The sequence below is a fragment of the Psittacula echo genome (assembly GCF_963264785.1).
Source record: "Psittacula echo genome assembly, chromosome: 7".
NCBI lineage: Eukaryota > Metazoa > Chordata > Aves > Psittaciformes > Psittacidae > Psittacula > Psittacula echo.
This window is the reverse complement of record NC_137740.1, coordinates 58,297,239-58,320,289: the sequence shown is the minus strand read 5'-3', so window position 1 is coordinate 58,320,289 and position 23,051 is coordinate 58,297,239. Positions and strand designations below refer to the sequence as shown.

Genomic DNA, 23,051 nt, shown 5'->3' with positions numbered 1-23,051 from the left:
ATAGAATATACAAAAACATTTTGACTTCAGAAGAACTGTAACTTGACTTTAGAAGTTCAGTTTACAATTGTATGTTTGCATCCTCGCTTTCAAGATCCTGGTGAAAGAATCTGCATTTTAAATCAAAGGTCGTAATGTTAGTACTCTATTTTATTTACATCCTTGATCAATCACATGACATTCCAGTTCATCATCAAGAACAGGAGATGAAATGTGATGAACAACCATTCCTACCTGGCAGTTATCAAAATGAACAGCCACTACAAGATTTCCACTATACAGCTTATCTTGGAAGCTCTCTGGGACAACAGGTTCCTGTTCTGGTGGGTAAGTGTGCTTTAACCAGTCCATCCAGGAGAGACCCACAAGCGACTGAATCTTTTCCTCACTGATCCTCCGCATTTTAGCTCGGAAGTCATGCACTTCAGGATCTTGTAAGGCATCAAACTCCTGGAGACCTGAAAGAATTCACGCAAGCAAAAGGATACATACCTGTACAAATACTGCTCACCTATTTAGCGCCCCATTCAAACCATCATTATCTTTAATTTAAGGTTACAGGAGTTTTCTTCAAGCATCCCATCCAATATGGCTGCTCAAAAGTGAGTTGGACTCTACACTGTCCTCTACATCATTGGACTTCTGAAGTTACTTGCACAATTCCCATGCAACCTGGCATGAGAGTTTAGTTCAAACTGCAAGAACCAAAGCCTCTCTTAGGTACTATTAAGTTGCAAAGACAACCTCATCCTGAGTTTCAGATAATTTGGAAAGCTGTAAAGTCTCTTCTCACAGAACCAATGAAAAGAAAGACCAGCAAATGCATCTTAAAGATCACAGAGGAGGAGAAGTGTTTGCAAACTATGTATTTTTTTAATCTACAGAAAAATGATATTTTTTTTGTTTAAAAAACAAAAAAGGATGCGAGAGGGACTGAAAATAGATAAATTTATTCTTGATTTTTTCTTGCAATTAACATTTTCTACTCAAGTCATCATGACACAACTTAACATATAACATAATGCCATAATGAAATTACAACCAATCCAAGTTCCTTTCCCAAAACACACAAGAGAGAGAATACACAGTGGAGAGTTCACACAGCTGTGATTCTTTGGTAGTTCAGGAAGCATAGGGCCTGCAAGTGTTTCTTTTCTCCTCAACTTTGACGGACATTGTCTAGATTACGCACAGCACTGAACACCTTTTAAGAACAAATCATTAAGTTTAGAGACTGAGACAGGAACATGTTTTTCCACTGCTAAAGTACAGAATAGGGACACAGCTATAACAAGCAGAAGATTCAATGAAAACATCTGAATCTCTCCGAATGTGTCAGAATCTGTGTGAATGGTTAAACTGGCTAACTGTTCCCATTGTCAGTTTTAACAAATGGGCAGACAGTGTGCTGATGAAATCTAAACAAAACCTGCAGTCTTTATAAAAGAGCTAACAATGGCTCATTGTTCTAAAGCAAGAGGTATGACCTCACATGACCCCGTCAATCTTGATTGTATAACCCAGCAGAGTGGATTGAAAAGCTGAAAATTCTGAAATAACATCAAGAATAAGTTACTGTGAAACCTTTAAAAATAGCTCTTCATTGTGTGCTGCAAATCAGTGCCACAATGGAGAGCAAAGCCAAGAATCTCATTGTTAACCAAGTCAGAAACCATGTATAACAAAATCATAATAAGTTTAAGTTCCCTCTGCTTGCTGTTAGGCTATTAATGAGAACACTTTTCAGGGATTATGCTTTCCCTCACTTAGTAATAATATTATAGATTTTCCCCTCACTGAATAAGGTAAAATTTGTTCTCGATTGATGTAGTAATACAACACCGCACTGAAATACAATATTGAAAGTAGCTTTCAACAGCTTTCAAACATTTCATCTTGAGTATTTCAATTCTTTTTAACTACACGAGCTTTAGTTTGAGAAAGGCAAATTCTGTCACAGAAATACTTTCTAATGTTTCATTTCCCACTGCTACCTGCCCAGCTGAGACCCTCATACAAAACAAAGTTTACCCTCATCTAGAAAAAAAAACTAAATGTGATTACCTTTGCCTATAAGGACACCTATTTTGGAATCCAACTTTTCTCCTGGATCACAATTCCTTGTCACTAGTTTAAGGACAGGCAGAAAGGGTCTAACATCACAAAGTCTCCGTGTTTCATCCTCTAATTCTTCATGTACAGCAGTCTGATTCACACAGGAGAACATGTAAGAGTCAATCTCCATGAGGAGATGGAAAAGTGGATAGGCATGTGCCTGCTTCCATAACAGCTGCAAACAAAATAAATCAAAACATGAAGGCATGCACATATCTTATGGCACTGAAGGTAACATTTATTTCCATTCATGTTCCCCAAAGGACATAAGAGTAACATGTTTGCTACAGCCCTATATATAATGATATATGACTTGTTTGTGGTCTCTATCTTGAGGTTCTTTTTAAGCAGCAACTTGTGTGCCCAAGTATCCCAAGGGTAAAAAACATACAGGGGCAAGTACTATGAGGTGATAAGAGAAGAGGGCACTAACCCTCATCCTGATGCTTATCCTGGTATTGACCCAATCTAGTCCTATTTGCAGCAAAGCTGCAGGACTATGGCTGTCACTACAGTAGCAAAGCACTTCATGATTTTGGAGGCAGATGCTCATGACACTGACCACCCAACCATCATCCTCTTCCATCCATCCCTATAGCTTCCTATCAAAATCCTTTCCCCTCAAGACACATCTATACTTTCTTTTTCCAGTAATTACTGTAATACACAGACAACAGGTTCCCACTATGGAACTAACTCCTGAATAAAAATTCCCGTTGTCTGGAGAAGCTTGAAGTAAATTTATTTGCAAATTACGGGCAGGCCACTAAGACACCCAAGTCACCCACAGAACACTAAATAATGCTTTACTGAACTGAGTATGTCAGTAGCAGGTTACACCTTAAGTAACACCAATGTTACTTGCTGTAACTTGATACATAAAATATATCAAATCCTCAGCAAAAAGCTAAAGTGGAAGTAAATAGAGCTCTCCTGACCTAAATACAATTAAAATCTTTATCTGTGAGAATGGTTTTGTTCTCATTTTGAAAGTTTACATCTTATGGATTTGTTTCCAAAACTTCTTTTGAAACAGGAACTGCAGGATCAATAATGCTATAGCAAAAAACTCTTCACAAACAACTGGAGCTGAACTGCACTCTGCCTGTCAAACTGAACATACCTACATATATTTCATAGTTTGCACAATGAATTCCGCCTTCCAGAAATGTATTCCAGTGTATTTTGCCTAGCTGAGTGAAGCTGAATCCAGCAACTACCTCTGGTGTAGAGCAAAACTTCCAACTTTGAAGGTATTGAAAGACTAAATCTACCATTGCCTCTTTGTTCTTCTCTAACAGCTCACTGTATAAAAATCTGTACTTTTTTATTTTAGCTCCCAAGTTGTCTAACTTAATTTTCCAGCTACTGGTACTTATTATGTCCCTTAATGACCACAACATTTAAAAAGCTGGCAGGTCCCTGAAACGGACTTGTGCTGAAAGCAGCCATTTGCCATCACCCAAAGTACAGGCCTGGTAGTATCAGAAAGTCTACAGAAATAAACAGCTCTTCAGCCCTCAAGTACTTGGCTACTTATCTTACACATTTTACAGTTCACAAATTGGGGCTTGTCACAGCAACGAGATGGGAGCAGAGCTACAAACCCAGTATGCCATCAGAGTCCTCATTTATTGTTCTGTTTTCAAACAGAGTCATTTCCATGAAAGAGCTCTGCAGTTACAATCAACATTCCTTTCCTTTGAAAAACAGCTACATATCAACAGTACATGTTTGTAACATGCTAGATTTCAGTGGGTCAACCATCAGAAAACCAGACAGCCTCCGTCATGGCCCTTGTGCTGTCACCTACACACTTGTTTTTTAAATCCTTCCTCAGCTATTGCCAGCTATTCCATTATCTTACCCACCACCCACAAACTAACCTGCAGTTGCCCACATTACCCTTTTACTAAAACAAAGGCACTTTTCCAGTCAGAAATGTTTCAAGTATTTGAGTATAGCACAAAACTCCTTGCTTGGATCAGTTTAAATTCTAGTGGCACTCTCATTACTGCACATACCAAGTGCCCCATTGCATAAAAAAAGTACGTCAGTGTCTACAATATTTCAAATGAGTACAATGAACTGTGGATGAATGTACATGTACATGAACATACATGAAGCTACTACTGATACAAAGGAAATAATTTCTATAAACAAGAGATTACTGTCAGACTGAGTAAGAATGGAAAAAAATGTACTTATTTACCAGGCAATGCAATGGAAAAGGAAATCACACTTCCTTATTTTCTTTTAGAACTTTATTATGCTTTAGAGATCAGATTACTTGTTGTAATTCACCCACTACCCAATTCCACTGCAGCCTGTCTAAATGCCCTCATATGGTCACCACCTGATGAAAGGTCAATAGATAATTCTTTAATATCTGTGGTTATTCCCATGCTCCCCTTCCTCTGATTTGAGTATTCCCTTACTTTTTAAGTGGTACCCTAACAAGACACTGATATAAAACCTTTAAGAAGTAGCATACATGATTTTTAAAGCAGCCATCTTTGGTGTCAATCAAAAGAAGCAGGAGCACAATCTGTGACTTCCATATTAAAAATCAAATTAGACACAGTGTCTCCTGTTTGCACACTAATCAGAAAACTGTTAAATCAATGTACAATGTGGTAGCGATGTGCTAAAGACAGGTTTTCTAATAGCCCTATAATAATAATCTCAGCTGAAGCGTAACCTTCAGCAAGAAGTAATTTCTCCAAACCTTGCCATCTGCCCAAAGAAATTCCAAACCCCCAGACACACTTACATTTATTAATCAATCTGCTACGCACATGCCTTCAATACACCATTTTTTATGCCTACTCAAATTCATTGCTTCATTTGCCAAAAGGCTCTTAAAAATCAGGAACAGCACTCACTCCAAATAGAAGGTAACTTTTACATTAATGGACCATTTGGTATTATTACCTGTTTAATTTGAGATATGGTGGCATCTCGAGGGACATCCAGGTTGATATAGATTCCAGTGGGCAACAGGAAGTCCACAGATATTGAGCCATCAGAGCCAATCTGCGAATCCACTGCCCAGATGTCAAGGCTGTCTGTCACGGCAGGAGGCATTATGGAATCTCAATAATATCATAACCACATGGCCTTAGGGGGAGAAAAAATTACAATTCAGTATACTTAACCTTCTATAATTAGACACACATTTTAAAGCCTTTGGAAGGTTTACATAAGACTGATTGTAAAGCTCAGCTTGCAAGTCTGAGGTCTTACATGCCGCTATTGCAAACACATAAGTATAGTTTTACTCATTAATTCCATTTAGCGTAAAAGCCCTTTCTGGTAAAGCACTATTGTAGCCAGAGTGACATGTTCAGCTTAAAAGGAAAATAATCTTCAACGCATTAGAAAGCAACTTTTTCCTCTAAAGACATTTATCTCTATTCACTTTCACCCTTAAAGCAAGATTATCTCTGATAAATTCACCCCACTGTGCAAACTACATTCCCTGCAGGGTAGGGGGAAACCCTTTGTGTGACCTACTTCAACTCATTACACTGGCTTCCTGATTACTCGTCCCTTTGTATTTCAAGACATTTCCACTTACACTAGCATTAGTTTTTCTGACCTTCCAAGTCTTTTGATTACCTACTTTCCAAAGATCCATTTTCCCTTCAGTCAATAGTCACTGAAGTATTTACCTTCCTCTTCATACAGACAATGTTTTTCAGCTGACAAAGGGATGAGGACTGTTGTAAAACTCTATTGTCTTCATTGGAGAATTGCTTTACAAATCACCCCAACACCTTTCCAACTCTTGTTGGAGATGAGGGAAATCACCGTTTATAAAAAAATAAACCAGAATGTACAACTCCACTAATATTACAGCTTTCTGCTACTTTTATCATTATTTCCCTTTTAGATTCCTTCCCTGCTCTGAAATCAGGCCTGTTCTACCCAACTGAAGGCATTTCCCCTATTACAGCACCAGCAGAAAAAGCAGGATGTAACCAATACACTGGCCTGCTGTTCTTTATCCATCACAGAACAGGTTCAAACTCACTCATCGGGGAAATAAAGAAACCCCATATCAGCACAACAGCCTTCTGAACTCCAGTCACTACTGCTGACTCCCACTGCTATAAGGTCTGACACATGGGATTTTCCCCTTTGTTAAGGCACTAGGCAAAATCCACTGTTGAAAGCTAATACTTTCTACAGGGGGTAAACATACAAAGGAATTCCTAGAAACAGGGCAAGATTGCTTAAATTGGTCATGCCATTGAATTACAGATAATTACAGACAGTTACATATACATGTTTTTTCATATATATATATATATATAAGACGTTATAAATGTATGTACGCATTTATGAAGACAGCTTTTCAAACCTAAAGCACTTTATTACTAATATTTTTTTTCCCAAAACAAGCAACCACAAAATATTTTTGTAACACACTATAGGTAAACCCACCACAAAATTCCATGAGACCAACCACATCATAACAAAGGTGTTTTGCTCCCCTCCCTCTCCAGCTTTTTTCTATAGGAAACAGCTTGGTTTGGGAGAAGTCACACCACCAGCTACTAAATCCAAACTTCATATGAAGGAGTTAATGCTTCATTCATAGCGAGTTAAATTTAATAGTTCTATTCCTCTTTAAAATTGGTAGGCTTTCAAATGCAACAGTTCAATGTCATATACATCATCATCCTTAACTGACAACAGAAATGCAGAAGTGGTACTTCAGAAAGTCTCTCCGTAATCCCTTGCTTGATACAGACAGCTCCAATGAAATTAATAAAATATTAGGAAAGCAAGTACAGGGGAAATCTGAATGTTACTACAATGGATAACAGACTATGCCAGCAGCACAAAGATCAACTCCTACTGAAGCATAACTTTTCATTGACAAGCAAGCTATTAATATTTTGTACATATTATAAAGTGCTAACTTTTACTGCTCATCAGGGTCACACAAGTACTACCATTTAAATCACCACTTGAAAATATTCCCAGTCCCCATATGCCTCAGTCCTCAGTCCTGGTTTCTATCTTTCCAGTAAATTGCTCATTTGACAGTTGGAAAAATTCAGGAGATGAAAATCTCTGGTAAAGAAAGGCTTGAGTAGGAAGAACTGCAATCCTCTGAAGCTTACCACAGCCCAGTGAAATAGCAAGCCCAAAAACCCAACTGGAGCCCAGCTAAATACTAAAACCAACTCTTTGGTACTGCAGCTGTGCTACTATCAGCTTGCCAGTTCAAAGCTGCTTTAGATATGAGACAAAACACTTCAGTCTCACCTCTAACTGCCATGTAAATATACGTTCCATTCAGCATTAGCAAACTTGTGAGGACCCACACAAGTGGGACTGCTGCCAGCACATCCTGTTACCATACTAAATATGTGGATCACTTAGTATTTTGCTTGTAGTAGACAAAAAAATAGATAAAAACATAGTAAGAGTCCCATTAAGGGCAAACAAAAACCCTCTAATTTTCAGAAAGGTAAAAACATAAGGAAAAATATTTTCCTCAATAGAAGGAACAACTAGGGAGCTCCTATTGTCATCATTATTGAATAATATAAATCATAATTGAATGGCTTTATCACCATTAAGTCCTCATTCCCCCCCAAAATCCACTACACTGCACCAGACTGAATCAGAACAAAAAGAATTGGAGGTGAGAGGTGTAGACTTGGCGAAAATAACAAGTCAGCTATGAAAAGATTTTTAATTACCAGATCTTTACAAATCCATCCCTTCACTCAGCAATGGGTGTAGAAAATTCTTCAGTGTGTGGTCTCTGGATTTTCCTACAGAAATAAACGTTAACCCCACCATGCAACCCAGACTACACTACAACACAGCACCTACCAAAAAATATCTAGAGAAAATGCATAGTTCTTCATTTCAAATCAGTGCATCTTTAACAAGCCACTATTTAAATGTGATATGATTTAGTTTTCTCCACCCAGCTACTTCTACCCTTCAAATCTTGCCTGCAGTTTTGTTGGAACTGACAACAGTAGTCACAGAAAAATCATTTGGATTATCTAAAACTAAAGCTCTTTCACACCTGGATGCACACATAAGATGGTGTGGTATGACCATTATAAAGCATTACCTCACCAGGTATAGGAGCAAGGAAAGCATTCATCTGTTCTATGCAGTTACTTTGTTCATTATTTCTATTTGCATTCAGGGTAAGATCTTCTCTACTGTCATCTTCTTTCGGCTGCTTTACCACAGCCTTTGCAGTTGTTGCACTTCAGCACATCAACAAGCGTTTAGAAAGTTCAAAGCAGCAAAACTTCAAAACGCTGTTGCATACCCTATAACCAAGAGACCAAAACCAGAGCTATCAAGTCCTTGTAAGATACGTGTTTGTAATTATGGACTTCCAACACTGACATCAGAAGCTTTTACAATTCCATTTCCATTTTTGATTAAAAAGGGAAGGGCACTCATCATGCCAACCTGAGCATGCTGGAAGCTATTCTTGCTTTCAGGCACTTACTTAGTATTTCCTTCCTCAAGAAAACAGGTTAGGGACTTCTACAGTCAGCACCTGGTTTCTACCAGTAGCTGACATGCCAGGGGTCAAGAAAGAACATGTATTTATACTGGGAATAACACTGATTGCCAACGTAAGATGGGTGTGAGAATGAGTCATGAGCCAAAACAGTAAAATGTGTGATGGCAGTAGTGACTAACACTAACAGTACTCTCATCTAGGAACTGAAACAAAGGCAGAAAGCTATCCGGACTGGGAGCAATAATACCAAAGACATTTAAAAACAACTTCCAGCTGAAGGGAAAATATACCAACAAGCAAAATGCTTGTTGGTAAAAAAAAGTAGCTAAAAAAAAAAAGTAGCTAAAAAGCTACTTCTGGCTGCTAACTTCATAGCTGCTCTTGCCTACTGTCACAGTAAGAAACAACTCCTTATACAGAAGGAAGTAGTTAAACCAATACTTAATCTTGGCTACTCAAGTATCTGAAGAGTATCTGAAATTAACAGCAACAAAGGCTGACATTAAATGCTTTTCCAGGTACAGAGCATTGACAGACAGCATTCAACCCTTCCCATGTAAAGCGAAAATTCACTCTGAACTTTGATATAGGCATTTCAGATTGTCACATATGCATGTATCTACACACACAAGCTTTATCTCAAACCCACTCACTTTATATTTCAATATACCAGCAGTTCTGAAAAGGCTGCTCAGACTAATGAAGAGAAATGGAACACAGATTAGGAGAACATCTGCAAAAGGAGAAAAAGAGAAACAAAATTTAACATTGATCTTTGCATTTACTTTCTAACGGACACAAACAAGAAGCCACACAACAAAATTTCTCAACCAACACAACTGCCTGTGGTTTCAGGCTGCTATGTCAGTCTCACCTCAGTGCCTTGCAATACTATGGAGCAGATCTTCCTGGAAACTATGCTAGGCACATAGAAAGTAAGGGGGTGATTGGGTGATTAGGCTTCACTAAGGAGAAACCATGCCTAACAAATTTGGTGGTCTTCTATGATGGGGCCACAGCATTGGTGATAATGGGAAGAGCGACTGCCATCATCTACCTGGACTTGTACAAGGCATTTGACACTGTCCTGCATGGCATCCTTGTCTCTAAACTAGAGAGGCACGGATTTGCCAGATAAACCACCGGATAATGAACTGGCTGGATGGTTGCACTCAAAGAGTTCTGGTCAACAGCTCAATGTCCAAGCAGAGACCAGTGACAAGTGGTGCTCCTCAGGGGCCAGTGTTGGGACCAACACTGTTCAACATCTCGCTGGCAAAATGGACAGGCGGATTCAGTGCACCCTCAGCAAGTTTGCCAACACCAGCTTCTCTGGGCAACCTGTTCCAGTGCCTCACCACTCCCACAGTAAAGAACTTCTTTATATCTAATCTAATTCTCCCCTGTTTAAGTTTAAACCCTTTAGCTCTAGTCTCATTGCTACAGTCCCTGATGAAGAATCCCTCTCCGGCATTCTTGCAGGCCCCTTTCAGATACTGGAAGCTGCTCTGAGGTCTCCACACACCTTCTCTTCTCCAGGCTGAACAGCCCCAGCTTTGTATGGGAGGTGTTCCTGTCCCTGATCACCCTCAGTGGTCTCCTCTGGACTTGCTCCAACAGTTCCAAGTCCTTCTTATGCTGGCGACACTAGAACCATACGTGGGTTCTGAAGACTGCCAGAACCTCTGAAAGGAGAAGAATGGAAGGAAGATCTTTTTTTTTTAAGCAGAAGCAAGCCTCCAGATTGTGTCTGCAGGTAACCACAGCCTTAAGATGCAGTTTTACAACTGACTAAAACTGACACAAGACCATGTCGCCCGTTCTGTCAGCAAGATCAGCGCACTGAGCCAACTGAGATTTTAGCTATTTCTCTCCTTTAAACTAAGTTTGCAGTTGAAAACAGCTTTTTAAGGAAGCGTGCTGCATGAACACAGAAAGGTGGCGGTAGTAACACCTAGCTGGGAACAGGGCAGAACCATCTCTTCTGACAGTAACCCAGATTTTGAGCAACTTAAGCAACACATGAAATAATACTTTAATTTGCTTTTAACAGGGAGAAAGTATTCCCTGATTAAAGACAATTAAAATTCTAAATGCCTAAAGCAAAATGAGTACTTCACACTAACACAGTTCCCGCTAGGTAAAACAGGAGGAAGGAATCTAGTGAACCATACAATAAGTCACGGAGATTTTCACCACTGTTGTCTTCCATAAACATTCACTGTCTTGACACTGCCTCACCAACAGAGCAGGACTGTTTCACCACATAAGAGGTTTAAGCTATTTTTCTCTTCATTGTGGATTCCTGCAGAGGATTAGAATTTCCTCTGTTAAATCAACGTGAAAGTTACAGTATTGGATTTTTTTTCCTCAGTATTGTGACCTTGAACACAAAATAATCACACATTTTAGGTAGGAAAGACCAGCCAACAGCCCACAGTCCTGAACAGCTATTGTGTTCCCAGGCACAGGGTTCTTCGTTGTTGTTCTTGTTCTGTTGTTGGGGAAGTGTTTTAAAGGACTTACCAGCTCCAGGCAACAGAAGAATTTACTCTAGTGCTAGCAGCCTTATTCCAGAAGCCAGGAGACCTTGTAGCTTCCTCCCTACCACCCAACAGAAGTGTATCTCATCATCTAACCAAAGAGACCACTAGGAAAGGAAAACCCAACCAAACAAAAAAGGGCTACCAGAAGGAGGCTGCTTCTTCATTGATTCCTAAAAGGGTTTCAGTAATGATGACAGTCAAAGTAATCTATGTATGGTCTTCCATGAATTGCAGCCCACTCATTTTTTTCCCTGATCAAAACACAGAAGTTCAACCATGCATGCCTGGCCTATACAATTCAAGTACACAATGCTCAGTGAGCCTGCCTGGAGGCACTGCAATAAAATTAGACATGGAGCAACAATGCAATAAACTTTCCTTTGAAAGTAATTTATCACATCAGCAAAAAACTTAGACATTAAAAAGTACTCACAAATCCACAAGGATTGTTACCAACACCCAGCATTAATGTGCCAGGTAAGTTCCTCTAACACGAACATCTTGAAGGTTGCACCAATTATGAAATTTCACACTATCAGATTAAAACAGAAATTCTCCTTTACTTGTGAACTCACCACAAATCCCCTAACACTTCTCCTTTGAGATGTATCTATTGTTAAAAGCATACCAAAGTAAACTCCAATGCAGCATTCAATCTCTTATCCTGAAGTATAATCAAAAAGAATACTAATTTTACAAGTAAAATGAGTACTAGTTTTACAAGTAAAAGCTTGGAATTACCAGCTTCCAAGCTGGTAAATATAAATACCCACATAGCACATTGTTAGAAGGAAGTTCCAACCCCCTGAACCCCCTGTTATTTCTCACATCATTTACTCTCCGGGGCTGCCGTACAGCACCAAGAAAATCTAGTCTTCAGGCAAGTCTTTACTAGAGATACCGTACATCTGAAATGATGTCACCTACCCCTGAAAGGTGGTCAGCTCTGTCAGGATGAATACTTATGTATGCTACCCCAAATGGCAAAACGTTATGAGGCAGTAAGGAACAGGGAAGAAATGTATGAAGAAGTACATTTCCTTAAGAAACACCACCTTTTTCAGACAAGGGTGCCTTTTAAGGGCACATAAATATCTGTGGCTCTTCAGGTTAATACAAACCTGGATTTATTTTCATTTTCACTAAAAATGTGACTATCTACATAAGGGACAAATGTCAGAAACCAGCTTGTTTTGATTATGCACAAACTAGGAGCACTCTGCTTATCCAGATTTTTTCTTTATATAATAAGTTATTACAACTGTTAAGCACCACATTCAAGATGATCGTCACTCTGATCAATACAGCTCTTTATCTACTGCTTGCTCTGTCATGTGGCAGTCAAGGGGCTAAAAGAAAGAGAAAGTCTTGCAGCAGTGAAAGCAGTTGAAAAGGGCCACCCCATCCAGACACACAAGAACAGTGTTTAAACAATATCTTACTGTCCAGAGCAGGCTGAATGACAATCTGACCACAGTCATTTTCTAGGAAATAGCAGCAGCATATCACATAGTCTAAGTAGGAGAAACACTAAGCACTAACACAATATAATCATTGTAATCATTTTCCTAACTACGTAAACATCTAGTACTATAAAAAGATGAGCAAGCAAGAGAACAAGTAGGGGAAAAGAACCTAGCAGCAAAGATGACAAAGGAAACAGAACATGCAGGAAGGTTTATGTTCTATGAAACTTAGATGGCATATAAAAAAATTAAATCTAAGTAAAAATTCCTCCTTCTTTATATGTGAGTTATTATTTCTTCCAAAGACTTTGAAGTCAAACACCTTGGATCAGCATACCAGTTCACAGCTCTGTAGAACTACAGATTCACAGCCACCAAGCTTATGGATCCAAGAGGATGGTTCTGCAGTCAAGACACTGGCAGCAGTTTCAGTGTTGCGTGGGACTCCCATTTTGCTGACTTCCACTGCATTTATACTGACTACAACAGGATTATTTCAGACACTAGCGTGACTCTTATAAGTCACTGTCTCCTAAGTCACTGTTCTCCTGCATGCAGTTGCGGCTTACTGTGAGAGCAGTCTACAGGCAGAAGCTGTTCTGCTTCTCCCCATTCTTGGCTGTCCCCTACCTCCTCAGCAGAGTGGAAAAACAATATGAACAAACATCACTAGTTTTCCATTAACTCAGGGAACAACCTGCCCCACTGTGACAGGCAATCACCATATCTGAAACAGGGGTGGGTGAGAACACTGCCCTTACCCTCCAGCTGTAGTCACAAGGATGAAATCAGGTGTAACATGGAACTGCAGCCTAGGTTTGTTCAAAGCTTTAACACGACAACAGAAAGCATCTATGCTATGCAACGCGTGTACTACTGAACTGTTCGTTCACTAGACCTCAGTTCCCACAGGATCAATAGTGACTCTCTTTTAAAGACAGGATGGAATGCACCAACAATTAAAATTTATTCTGTATGTTATTTCTTACCATGCCTCTGAAATTACTATTTTTGCCCAAAAAAGTGAACTGCTCGAGGTCTGGCCTTCCACAGCTGCACAGGTGAACTTCAATCTATTTTAAATCTATATTTAGAAGGTAAATACAAACAACTCAATCATAAACACACATGCCTAAATTAGCCAAGCTAAGATTTTTCCACTCCAGGAATGTCATCTATCTCCAACAGCAAAGAGTTTAAGAATTCAAGACATCTACACTGTAGCCTGGGAAGTTATTTTTAAAGATCATGTGGTACTATAAATACTTCCCAGCAGTTCCCAACTGCTGCACGGGCTGACCCTATGGGATGGAAAATTGAGTGTCCATTTAGTCAGGATTCCTTCAGAAATCAGAATAAAAATATCACTATTTAGGTTGCTAAAAATATCTACATATAGAAAACATGAACGGCCTTATTTAAATGTCATTCCCTCTCAGTGCTCAGACCAAGAGTGGTCACTCAGCTATTCAAGTCTAGATCCTGTCATTCTCCTCTTGAAATACAGCTAATTTTCCACAAAGAAAAGTTAATGAGGTTTCTTCTATGGTCCCTGATTAAAGCCACATCTTCTGCAGCGTTATTCCTCTGCTGCACCCTCACCGTTACACACTACGGCTGAAAAACTGAAGCTAGGATTTTAAAACCACAATGAATTGACTTTCTACTTTGATATTAATGGCTTGAAATACAAGTGACCCAGTTGTCCAGAAATGCTGAGCACGTGAATTTGCAATTGACTTCAGTAGGACATAGAGAGGTGGAAAAGAAAATGCAAACAGGTTAACTGGTTTCAAAATGAAATTTGATTTGATCAACCTGATTTGAACAGATGGTTGCGTTACCTCTTGTCAGCTCTTACAGAAATTGGTCTACGATTCAATACAAGTGCCATTCTAAAACTAGCTGTAAATCACATTCTTGTCCTCAGAAAATTTTTCCTGCTAAACAAGTGTGTGGGTAGAGAACAACACTAATAAAATGTTATTCCAGCCTTGGAACACTTATCAGAACTGCTTTGATCAAGGAGGATAAAGGGATTTTCTTACTCCTTATTACTTTATACTCATTCACCACAGTTCCTGCTCCCTCCAAAGATTATTCATAATGAACCAAACAAATAAAACTCAAGTCTCAGAATTCTGACAGACTTCAGACAATTCACAGGCAGCACATAATTCATAATGGACACACAGTAAGAAAGTAGCGTAACAGCTTCTCACAGCTAATTTGTGGCTATCCTTTGCTCTGTCTTGAAATCACTATACAGATACATTAAAATATAAATATAAAAGTAAGGAGTGTCAGGCCATCTGTTTGTATTGTGCAGTTAAAAGTGAGTTGCAAGGAGAAGAAAAACTCCATGAACATTCAAATGCTACTGTCTGAAATGATCTTTAGAAGCATTTGTTCACTGGATCACACTGAAGCTGTGGCCACTATAGGAAAACATTCAGCTCACTGGAATATAGTTGTGCATGGTCAAGGTGGGATGGAATATAAAGAAATAGAAGAAAAGAGTAGATAGAAAAGCACTGTCATATAAGTAACAGTCAATTTGACACCATGACCAACAAAGTTAGGGAGACAAGGAGAAAGGCTCAAATGAAGCAAAACACCCAGTCAAATAGCTGAGTATTCTGTGTCAGCTGGGTTGTGAGAGCATAGCTGGTACATTCACTGCCAGGAAAATTTGTAAACAGCTTTCTCAGATATTTTGGTAAGTTTAAATAGCAGCAGGCAGAGAGGGACCTGACACAAAGACCAATGCATTCTGTATAGCATGCTTCAGGACAGCAAGACTAAAGATTTGGGAGATGAGAGCTGGTTGGTTCACAACCTAGGTAATTCACTTTTGATAATCCAGATCGCTGTAGGCATTTTATGTTTGGTGTGAAATGTTAGGATATGTTGAGTTGTAACATTAGAAAAATATTCTATTAAACATTTAAACTACGAGATTCTCACATGGTCATTTCAAACAAACAGAAAAATCAAGCTTAACAGAGAAGGTGAATGGAGATGTCACATGGGAAGAAAGAGAACTGGACAGTCAGACTCAAAGGGAAAGGAGAAGAAAGCCCTGAACCATAACCCAGAGGGAAGCTTAACCCTGAATAAAGATGTCATTTTAACACAGGTGAGTCAGTTCTCTACAAAGCTGTATAACTGCTTGTTCCAGCAAAGTGAAGGTGTAAACAGAAACAAGATGAGCCGTGGAGGAGAAGTTTCTCCAGCCCCAGGGCTGGTTTGCCACTTCACAGCTCTTAAGCTCATTTTAAAAAATGCAGGTAAAACTACAGCCTAAAGGTGTGTGTAACAGCGCAAGTGATTGTTCAGTGTGCCTGCCAGGGATCTGAAAAGATGCATTAATAATCTGGGGTTCTGCTTTTATTGATCTATTGTACTAAGTAAACTGCAGGGTCCCTGTGCCCCGTCCCCCCCGCCGCCTTTGCTAAGCATTTGTATGAGTCTAACAAAAATACAAGGAAATATTAAATCAGTATTAGTTCTGCTTTCTGCTATTTTCTTGCCTGTTCCACCAGTCAGAGTAATTACTTGTTCTACTGTAAACATGAAGGACAGGAGAAGTAAATATTCCACTTACAAGACAAATATATAAATGGTTACTATTTCCCCTCTTTTCAACATGTACAAATGGACCTAGACTATCAAATTTCCACAGCAGCCAACTGCTTCTTTCAGCTATTAAAATGTTACATCTCTAAATTATGAGCTAGAAGACTTTCTACTATGAAAAAAAGTGAAGAGCAGAAATTGAGGTTTTCCTATATATAGATACCTCTTCACACAGGGACTAAAAGATTCTCTTTTCAATTATTTCTGACATTTCAATCAAAGCCTCTAGGAAAGAGGGTTATTCTCCAGCAGACACATTGTATGCAGCTAGAAAGAGAGGTAAAAAGGGAAATAATTAAAGCCAGTGGAAAATAATGAGTGAAATTTTCTCCAACAAGGAGGGCACATGGACCAAATCACAGAGCTATCACACAAGCAGACTGTGCTTAAGTCTCACATACAGAGATGCCATGGACTCTTAAAGTTAGAAAAATGCCCTTTAAGGAAAAAACCCTACAGGTTCAGAAGTGGGCACTCACAGCCATTTGCTACCTAAGAATAGGAATTGTTGCTGAACAAGCAACTATCTAAGCCTAACACAGATATTTAGGTTTATTTCATGCATCTTTATCATATGTCTTTTATAAAGACAGCTTGAAATAGAATGCCATTTGGTAGAAAAGAATAATCCTAAAAACAGCACTCAATCAGTACTTCTGTCATGAAGTTAATGGTAATAAACCCAAAAGTAGTCCTGGCCATTCACCAGAAGGACCAAGAATAATTAATATTATCTAAGAATCACAGACTAATTTGGGTTGAAAGAGACCTCTGGGAGTCATCCGGTCCCAAGACAGGTTTTAACACTTAAGTTAAAGCACTCCATGAATGGAGACTCCAAAGTCTCCATGACCAAATCTGCTCCAGTGCTCAACTACCCTCACAGCGAAGTTCTCTCTCAGACACCTGGCCACATCTGCTCTATAATCCTCCTTCAGGGAGTGGAAACCTTGGTAAAGATCTTTATCTCCTTGTCTTCCCCAACCAAAGGTCATGCACATCCCCACCTCGAATGTCACATCCTTCAGCCTCTCAGCAGCAGCTCTCCCTCTGGACTGTCTCCAGTTTGTGTGCATCCCTCTTGTTGTTTAGAGCACAGAACTGGAGAAATGTTCTGGATGCAGCTTCAGAGACACCGAGTGGAAGGGAGCTATCATGTCCCTTGTCCTGCTGGTGGTACTCCTGCTGAAGCAGCCTGTTGTGTGGTTAGTGCTCACTGCTGGTTCACGCTCAACCTCCTGACTCCCAGCAAAGCTCCTACCTTTAGGAACTACCGTTAGTAGCTGCCTTTAGCAGTCAGTCCCAGGATGACTGCTGCATGGGGTTACTTTTCCCCAGCTCTGAGATTCAACATCTGCTTTTAAGACTCCATGAGAACTCCACCCAGCTTTGTATCTGTGAATATGGACACCATTCAGACTTTCTTTTCATGTTTTTAGTTCTTTAAAGAAGGATTCCAGCTGCAAAATACTTTGTAATGATTGAACTCTGCACAAATGTCCAAATCTAAACAAACATGAAGCATCCAAAATATTTCCCCCAAAAGGACAAACTAGAAGCAATTTTTGATTATAGTAGCTGAATTCTCCAAGTCCCTTAAAAAACAAATGGGGGAGACAAAGTTTACTGGCTTCTGCACACATGAGCAAGTTTTATGCCCAATATAAGCATGTACATAATTATTGAAAATGATTAAAGCTGCCTCCAGTGGACATTTTTAATCTCATCTGTTTGGAGAGCTCAGTTTCAATGTTATTGCCCATCTCTTTTGGTGCCTTGATTATCAGACTCGAGAATTAACCTGTCAAAAGGAAGTGTGTAAGCAACAAATAGGTATTACTTTATCTGGACACTGTGATAGATGTCTGTATTTCTACTCTGTAGTCTAGTACATGAGTAAAAGACAAATAACATCATGCAACACAGTTCCTGAAAACTTCAGAGGTCAGAACTGAAGTGTCAGTGCTACAAGAACCTTTTGTGAGTAGGTTTTCCAGCCACTTGACATATGGCCTAGATCAGGAACTGATACAAATTTACATGCGCTGACTTAAAAATGCAGCGTAAGGTTCAAGTACTTACAAAAAGGGAACTAACACACATATCAACTTCTTTAAATCCATCTTTAATTGAAACTTTATAATAACGCATTTCCTGCCTTAAAAAAAAAGGAAATGAATTATCGATCCAAATGCGTTCTTCTGCCAGTTAAAAACTGCTTTGGAAAAAATACCAAGTAGGAAAAGTTTATCTCGCTGTGAAACCTACTCAGACATTTTTCTATCCAAATTATGACACCATGTCCAGATCCCTTTTTAAAGAAGAAGCTAAGAAGAGTCATTTCCTCTTGGCAATAAAGCTGTATGTCAAAATAATCTTCCTGTAAACTAAAACTGGTTTCCAACCCTTTCAGTTCTAATGGCCAGATATTTTTCACTCATTTCCAATGGTTCATGCAGAATTAGAGTGGCATAGCACACAACGTGAGCAAAATCTGCATCAGACAAAATTAGAAAGATTTTTCCCGGTTTCTAACCTCTACGAGAATATGTTTCAACAATCTGATCCAAACAAGGTGACCTCCTCAAGCAAGTGATGCACAATGAAACTAAGATACAATATGTATCAGTATATCAATGTTTAGTACCAAAAGGTGCAACCACAGTCCCTTAGCTAGGCAGTTCAACTTTTTTTATCATAAATGAGATACACATATATCAGCCTAGAATTCAGCAAAGCTAAAAGTCAACTAGCAACAGTGAAGAAAAGACAGGCCTGAGATTCATAATTGAAGACTTATGCTAGTTTGAAGGATGACACAACTGCAACACAAGACAAATATTAAAATACTGACAACAAAACCAGCAAGGTCACATAGAAAATGCCAGGAATGGAAATTTACAGCCAAAAAAAAAAAACAAAACAAACCCAAACGATTTTCAAATATACTGGAAGATACAGCCAGGGCTTTAACTTTTGCTAGTAAATCGAGGGTTATATGTCATCATATCTATATGAGGCCACTTCCTGTTCAAAACCATAAATAGAATACACAGGAGCCAAGAGAAGAATCATAGAATCATAGAATCTGAAACCCATCTAAATTTCATAAGATGCAAATGCTTCTAAGACAGGAGATGTTTCAATAAGAGCCCAAAAGAGTGCCCATTACCAACTGGTCAACCAAAACTAGTATGGAGTCACTGATTTTTACTTCTGAATGCAACTCTAACAAAGTTAAACAGAATAATTGACTAATAACCATACTACTGACTTTATAAGGAAAAAACCAATACAACCAACCCCACTAAAACCCTCTAATAATACTTACTCCAGATAACCTGTTCCTGTTTCAGTCTGACTGTGTACTGAAGATAATTTCATTAAACATTGTTTTCTTATTATTACCCTTGTTTGCTCAGAAGGTTCCACAAGATGACCCAAATGTGACCTAAAAAAAAACCAAAACACAACATGCCATTAACTGAATGAGAAAAATCAGCAATTTCTAGTTGATTTAGTAGTTCCATTAACTTTTTGCACAGGAATATCCAACCAACCCCACATTTTCATTCTCTTCAAATGGTACAACAATAGTAAAGTCAGTATTACTCAATATTACACAAGCAAACAAATCAATGTCAAGTGCTCAAATGCTCCGTTACCAGGAAAAAAAAAGGAAAGGAAAAAATATGTTGGAGTTGCCATTTCTTCTCACAATACAGGTATCACAATCATTAATTACACAGTCAATACATGTTTTAGCTACTACAAGTATTTTTTAATTTGTGTACACTCAATTTGGGTCAGATCCACAGACAAAAGAAAGGGAAATAGAGTTATCTTCACCCTCCTAACACATCTTCTCTTTTACACTTGGCTGTAAGCTAACCTTTGTGGGTTTTTTAAGAGTTAAATGTCATCTTAATGTAGTCCTATTGTGCAGAATCTGAGTTGATGACACAAGTGATCCCATCTTCCTATTCATGTTTCAAATTGTGAAACAGCAGGAGAAAGGTTCAATAGGTCTCCTCTTACCAACATCCTCCACACGTACAGGAGAAAGTAGCTCCACAGAGCCAAGGCATCATCTCCGTTTAGCTCTACCTTGCAAACCAGGCTCTCGACAAAGTGAGATACACAAAAAATATTTAAAACCCTCTCGAGACCAAAGCAGGGCTATCAGTTCGCACTGATATGATTGGTTTGTAGGCCGAGCCACAAAACACAAGGCATGTAACTACACTCCTCCTCCCATAAACAATTCTGTTTCTAAACCACACTTAGGAGTACACATTGTACTTGTAGGAACTCGATGTGATCAGAAACCAGGGCTGTCATTCCCTCTGTCCCATGCAGAGCAGAACCTCTGCAGGGATCAGTATGTAGAGCACTCTGAAGCAACTCAGGTTTCTTCAGTTGCTTTGATGGAAAAATAGTTGCTGCCCATCTGCTTAAGTCTGGAAAAAATAAGTTACTACTCCATGCACAACCTTTTGAAAACAGCCTGGTGGCGCATCAAGGTATGTACTAGTCCAGAAACGTCTCATGATTAAAGCCTAAGAGCGTACAGCAGGCAACAGCCAAAAAGGAAGACTAGAGGAAAAACTGAGTGAAGTTTTATAAAACGTGTAGGATTTCTAAATCTTACACAATTTAGAAATTACATGGACAAAGGAGCAGTGTGAATCTCATAACCAATGCTAAACTAGCAGTCTGCCACTAACATTCTACAGCCATGTCACTGTTTGCTTTTATGGAGTCAGAAAAGTCAGAACCAAAACCTAGTGGCCAGAAGGCAGGAGCTTGGGAGGTGTGAAATGCCTTATACTGTAGATACAAGGTAAACAGTCACTACTTGCAGAACTTCTACCTTGGGAAGCACTCAGGTGGGCTTAAAGGAGGGACACAGTGTTATGTCCGAAGCACCATGTCCTGGGACAAAAGCAGGATTTTAACGATAAATTAGATATCCCAACCTTCTAGAGCTATTTGGCGAAACAGTCACATGATGGCAAAGCAGGTTGTGGGAGCCTAACACACCATTCTAAATCCATAGGAAATCTTTCAGGGGAAACCTATCAGCACCAACATAACAAACAACGGTGCTTCGAAAATTGCAGAGATGCCGCTGCTGGTGTGTATGATGTAAACTTACCCTAACAATAACGATTTCCACAGAGGCTGCAAACCACAGAGAACTCTCCCAAATGCAATGTAAGAATCAAAGGCAAAATGTGCCAAAGCTAGTTTTCTAATATCAGCACTGATACACTGGAAACAACTGTGACCTTATTCCTTTCCTACCAGGGTACTATGGTAGATAGTACCATACGATCTATACATCTTATTAAGTTCATCAACGCAAACAATGTGTAACACATATGTTGTCAGATTTCTGGACTAAAGAGTTCATTTTATGAAATAACTCAAGTACTAGAGGAGAAAGCAGGCATATTAGTGCTGCCACTTCTGCTCAGAGCCACCCTCTGTCTCATTCTTTCCTTTCTCTTCACAGCACATAGTGCAAACTGTAACCTGAAACAGGAGATAGCTGCTTGGCTCCTACCAAGCTTCAAGTCATGCCCATCTTAGACAGCCAACCTCCAAAACTCTATTCATTTCTAAGACACTGGTGAGGCAAGCAGAGCGAATGCTTCTCGTGCCTTATTCAGAATTTGGTGAGAAATAAAAGAAGCATGTCTTAGCACAGTGCTCAATGCACTGGCATTCAACCTGAGAGGTAGGCACATGCATAAAGCCCAGAAAGTATCTAGGGTACATAAATTGTACACATTTAATAAGCTAGTACGTTGTGAACAGCTCCTGTAACAGTGTATCAGTTCCTGTGTTCACCAGCCTCTTGCTTACCAGATTGCTGCTTGCTTCCCTACAGCTCTGTCCTTCTTCCTCTCTATTCTCACAGTGGTTTGCATCTCCTTTGCAATTCAGACATGACGTTGACAAGAGGCTTCTTGCTGGTCCTTCTGCAACCAGCTGTACCCTGAGGATAGATAAGGGAATGGCTAGCCCTCCAGACCTTGAGGCATTTCTGATGTATACAGACTAACTACCCACTGCTAGATTTGAGCATTAGAAAAAACCCTTCATTACAGGCTGACAGTGTGCAGCTTCATTTTTCTAGCTAACCAATCTTCCGCATTTCTCAAGGATTATGAAAGATGGTTATCACATAACCGTAGATCACATCATGGTCAACCTTTCATATGCTAGTTCACTTTCTACCTTCAAAGCATGCATGGCAAAGTTTTCTAAGGCTGGTGACTCCATTAGCTAACAAACACTCTGCTGGCCTTTTAACTACCATGAGCAACTAAGTGAGAACTCCAAATGTACAAGAAACACACAAGCATAAACTCTGCGAGCAGAGTAAAGGTCAGAAAGACTTGAAGCAAATGCCTCGAGCAATGAACACAAAATGGACTCTGATGATCACACACCTCTTGCCCCCTGCACCTCTCAGAAGTACATGGGAAAGACACAACTGTCATTTGGATGTTACCACTGGGGCCTTCTTCAATCTATCTCTATTGACTGTGAGCTCGGCCAAGAACACAACACATCACAAAGCCATCTTGGGCACTTGCCCATACCAATTCTACAGAAAGGACCACCACAAACCTAACAGAAACCCTATTCCATTTCAGGTTACAATTTTCACATGAGAAAATTTATTTTGCATGATAATAATTTTTTTTGTGAATTGTTTCATTACATCGTTATTACAGAGATCATTTTTATGCAGAT

At 39.3% G+C, this 23,051-nt stretch overlaps 1 protein-coding gene across 1 annotated transcript in view; it reads right to left on the bottom strand.

Annotated features, from left to right (window-relative positions):
* Window positions 1-20,122, bottom strand: part of PIK3CB (phosphatidylinositol-4,5-bisphosphate 3-kinase catalytic subunit beta) — a gene marked incomplete at its 3' end in the record, with an annotated part of 59,033 nt that extends 38,911 nt beyond the window's left edge. The window contains exons 1-4 of the mRNA XM_080623754.1: window positions 19,615-20,122; window positions 5,050-5,235; window positions 2,065-2,290; window positions 235-458 (exon numbers count right to left, since the gene is read on the bottom strand). Coding sequence (XP_080479880.1) covers window positions 235-458; window positions 2,065-2,290; window positions 5,050-5,202 — 603 coding nt within the window. The 5' untranslated portion in view covers window positions 5,203-5,235; window positions 19,615-20,122. The remainder of the gene's footprint in view (window positions 1-234; window positions 459-2,064; window positions 2,291-5,049; window positions 5,236-19,614) is intronic.
* Window positions 20,123-23,051: the final 2,929 nt, after the last annotated feature.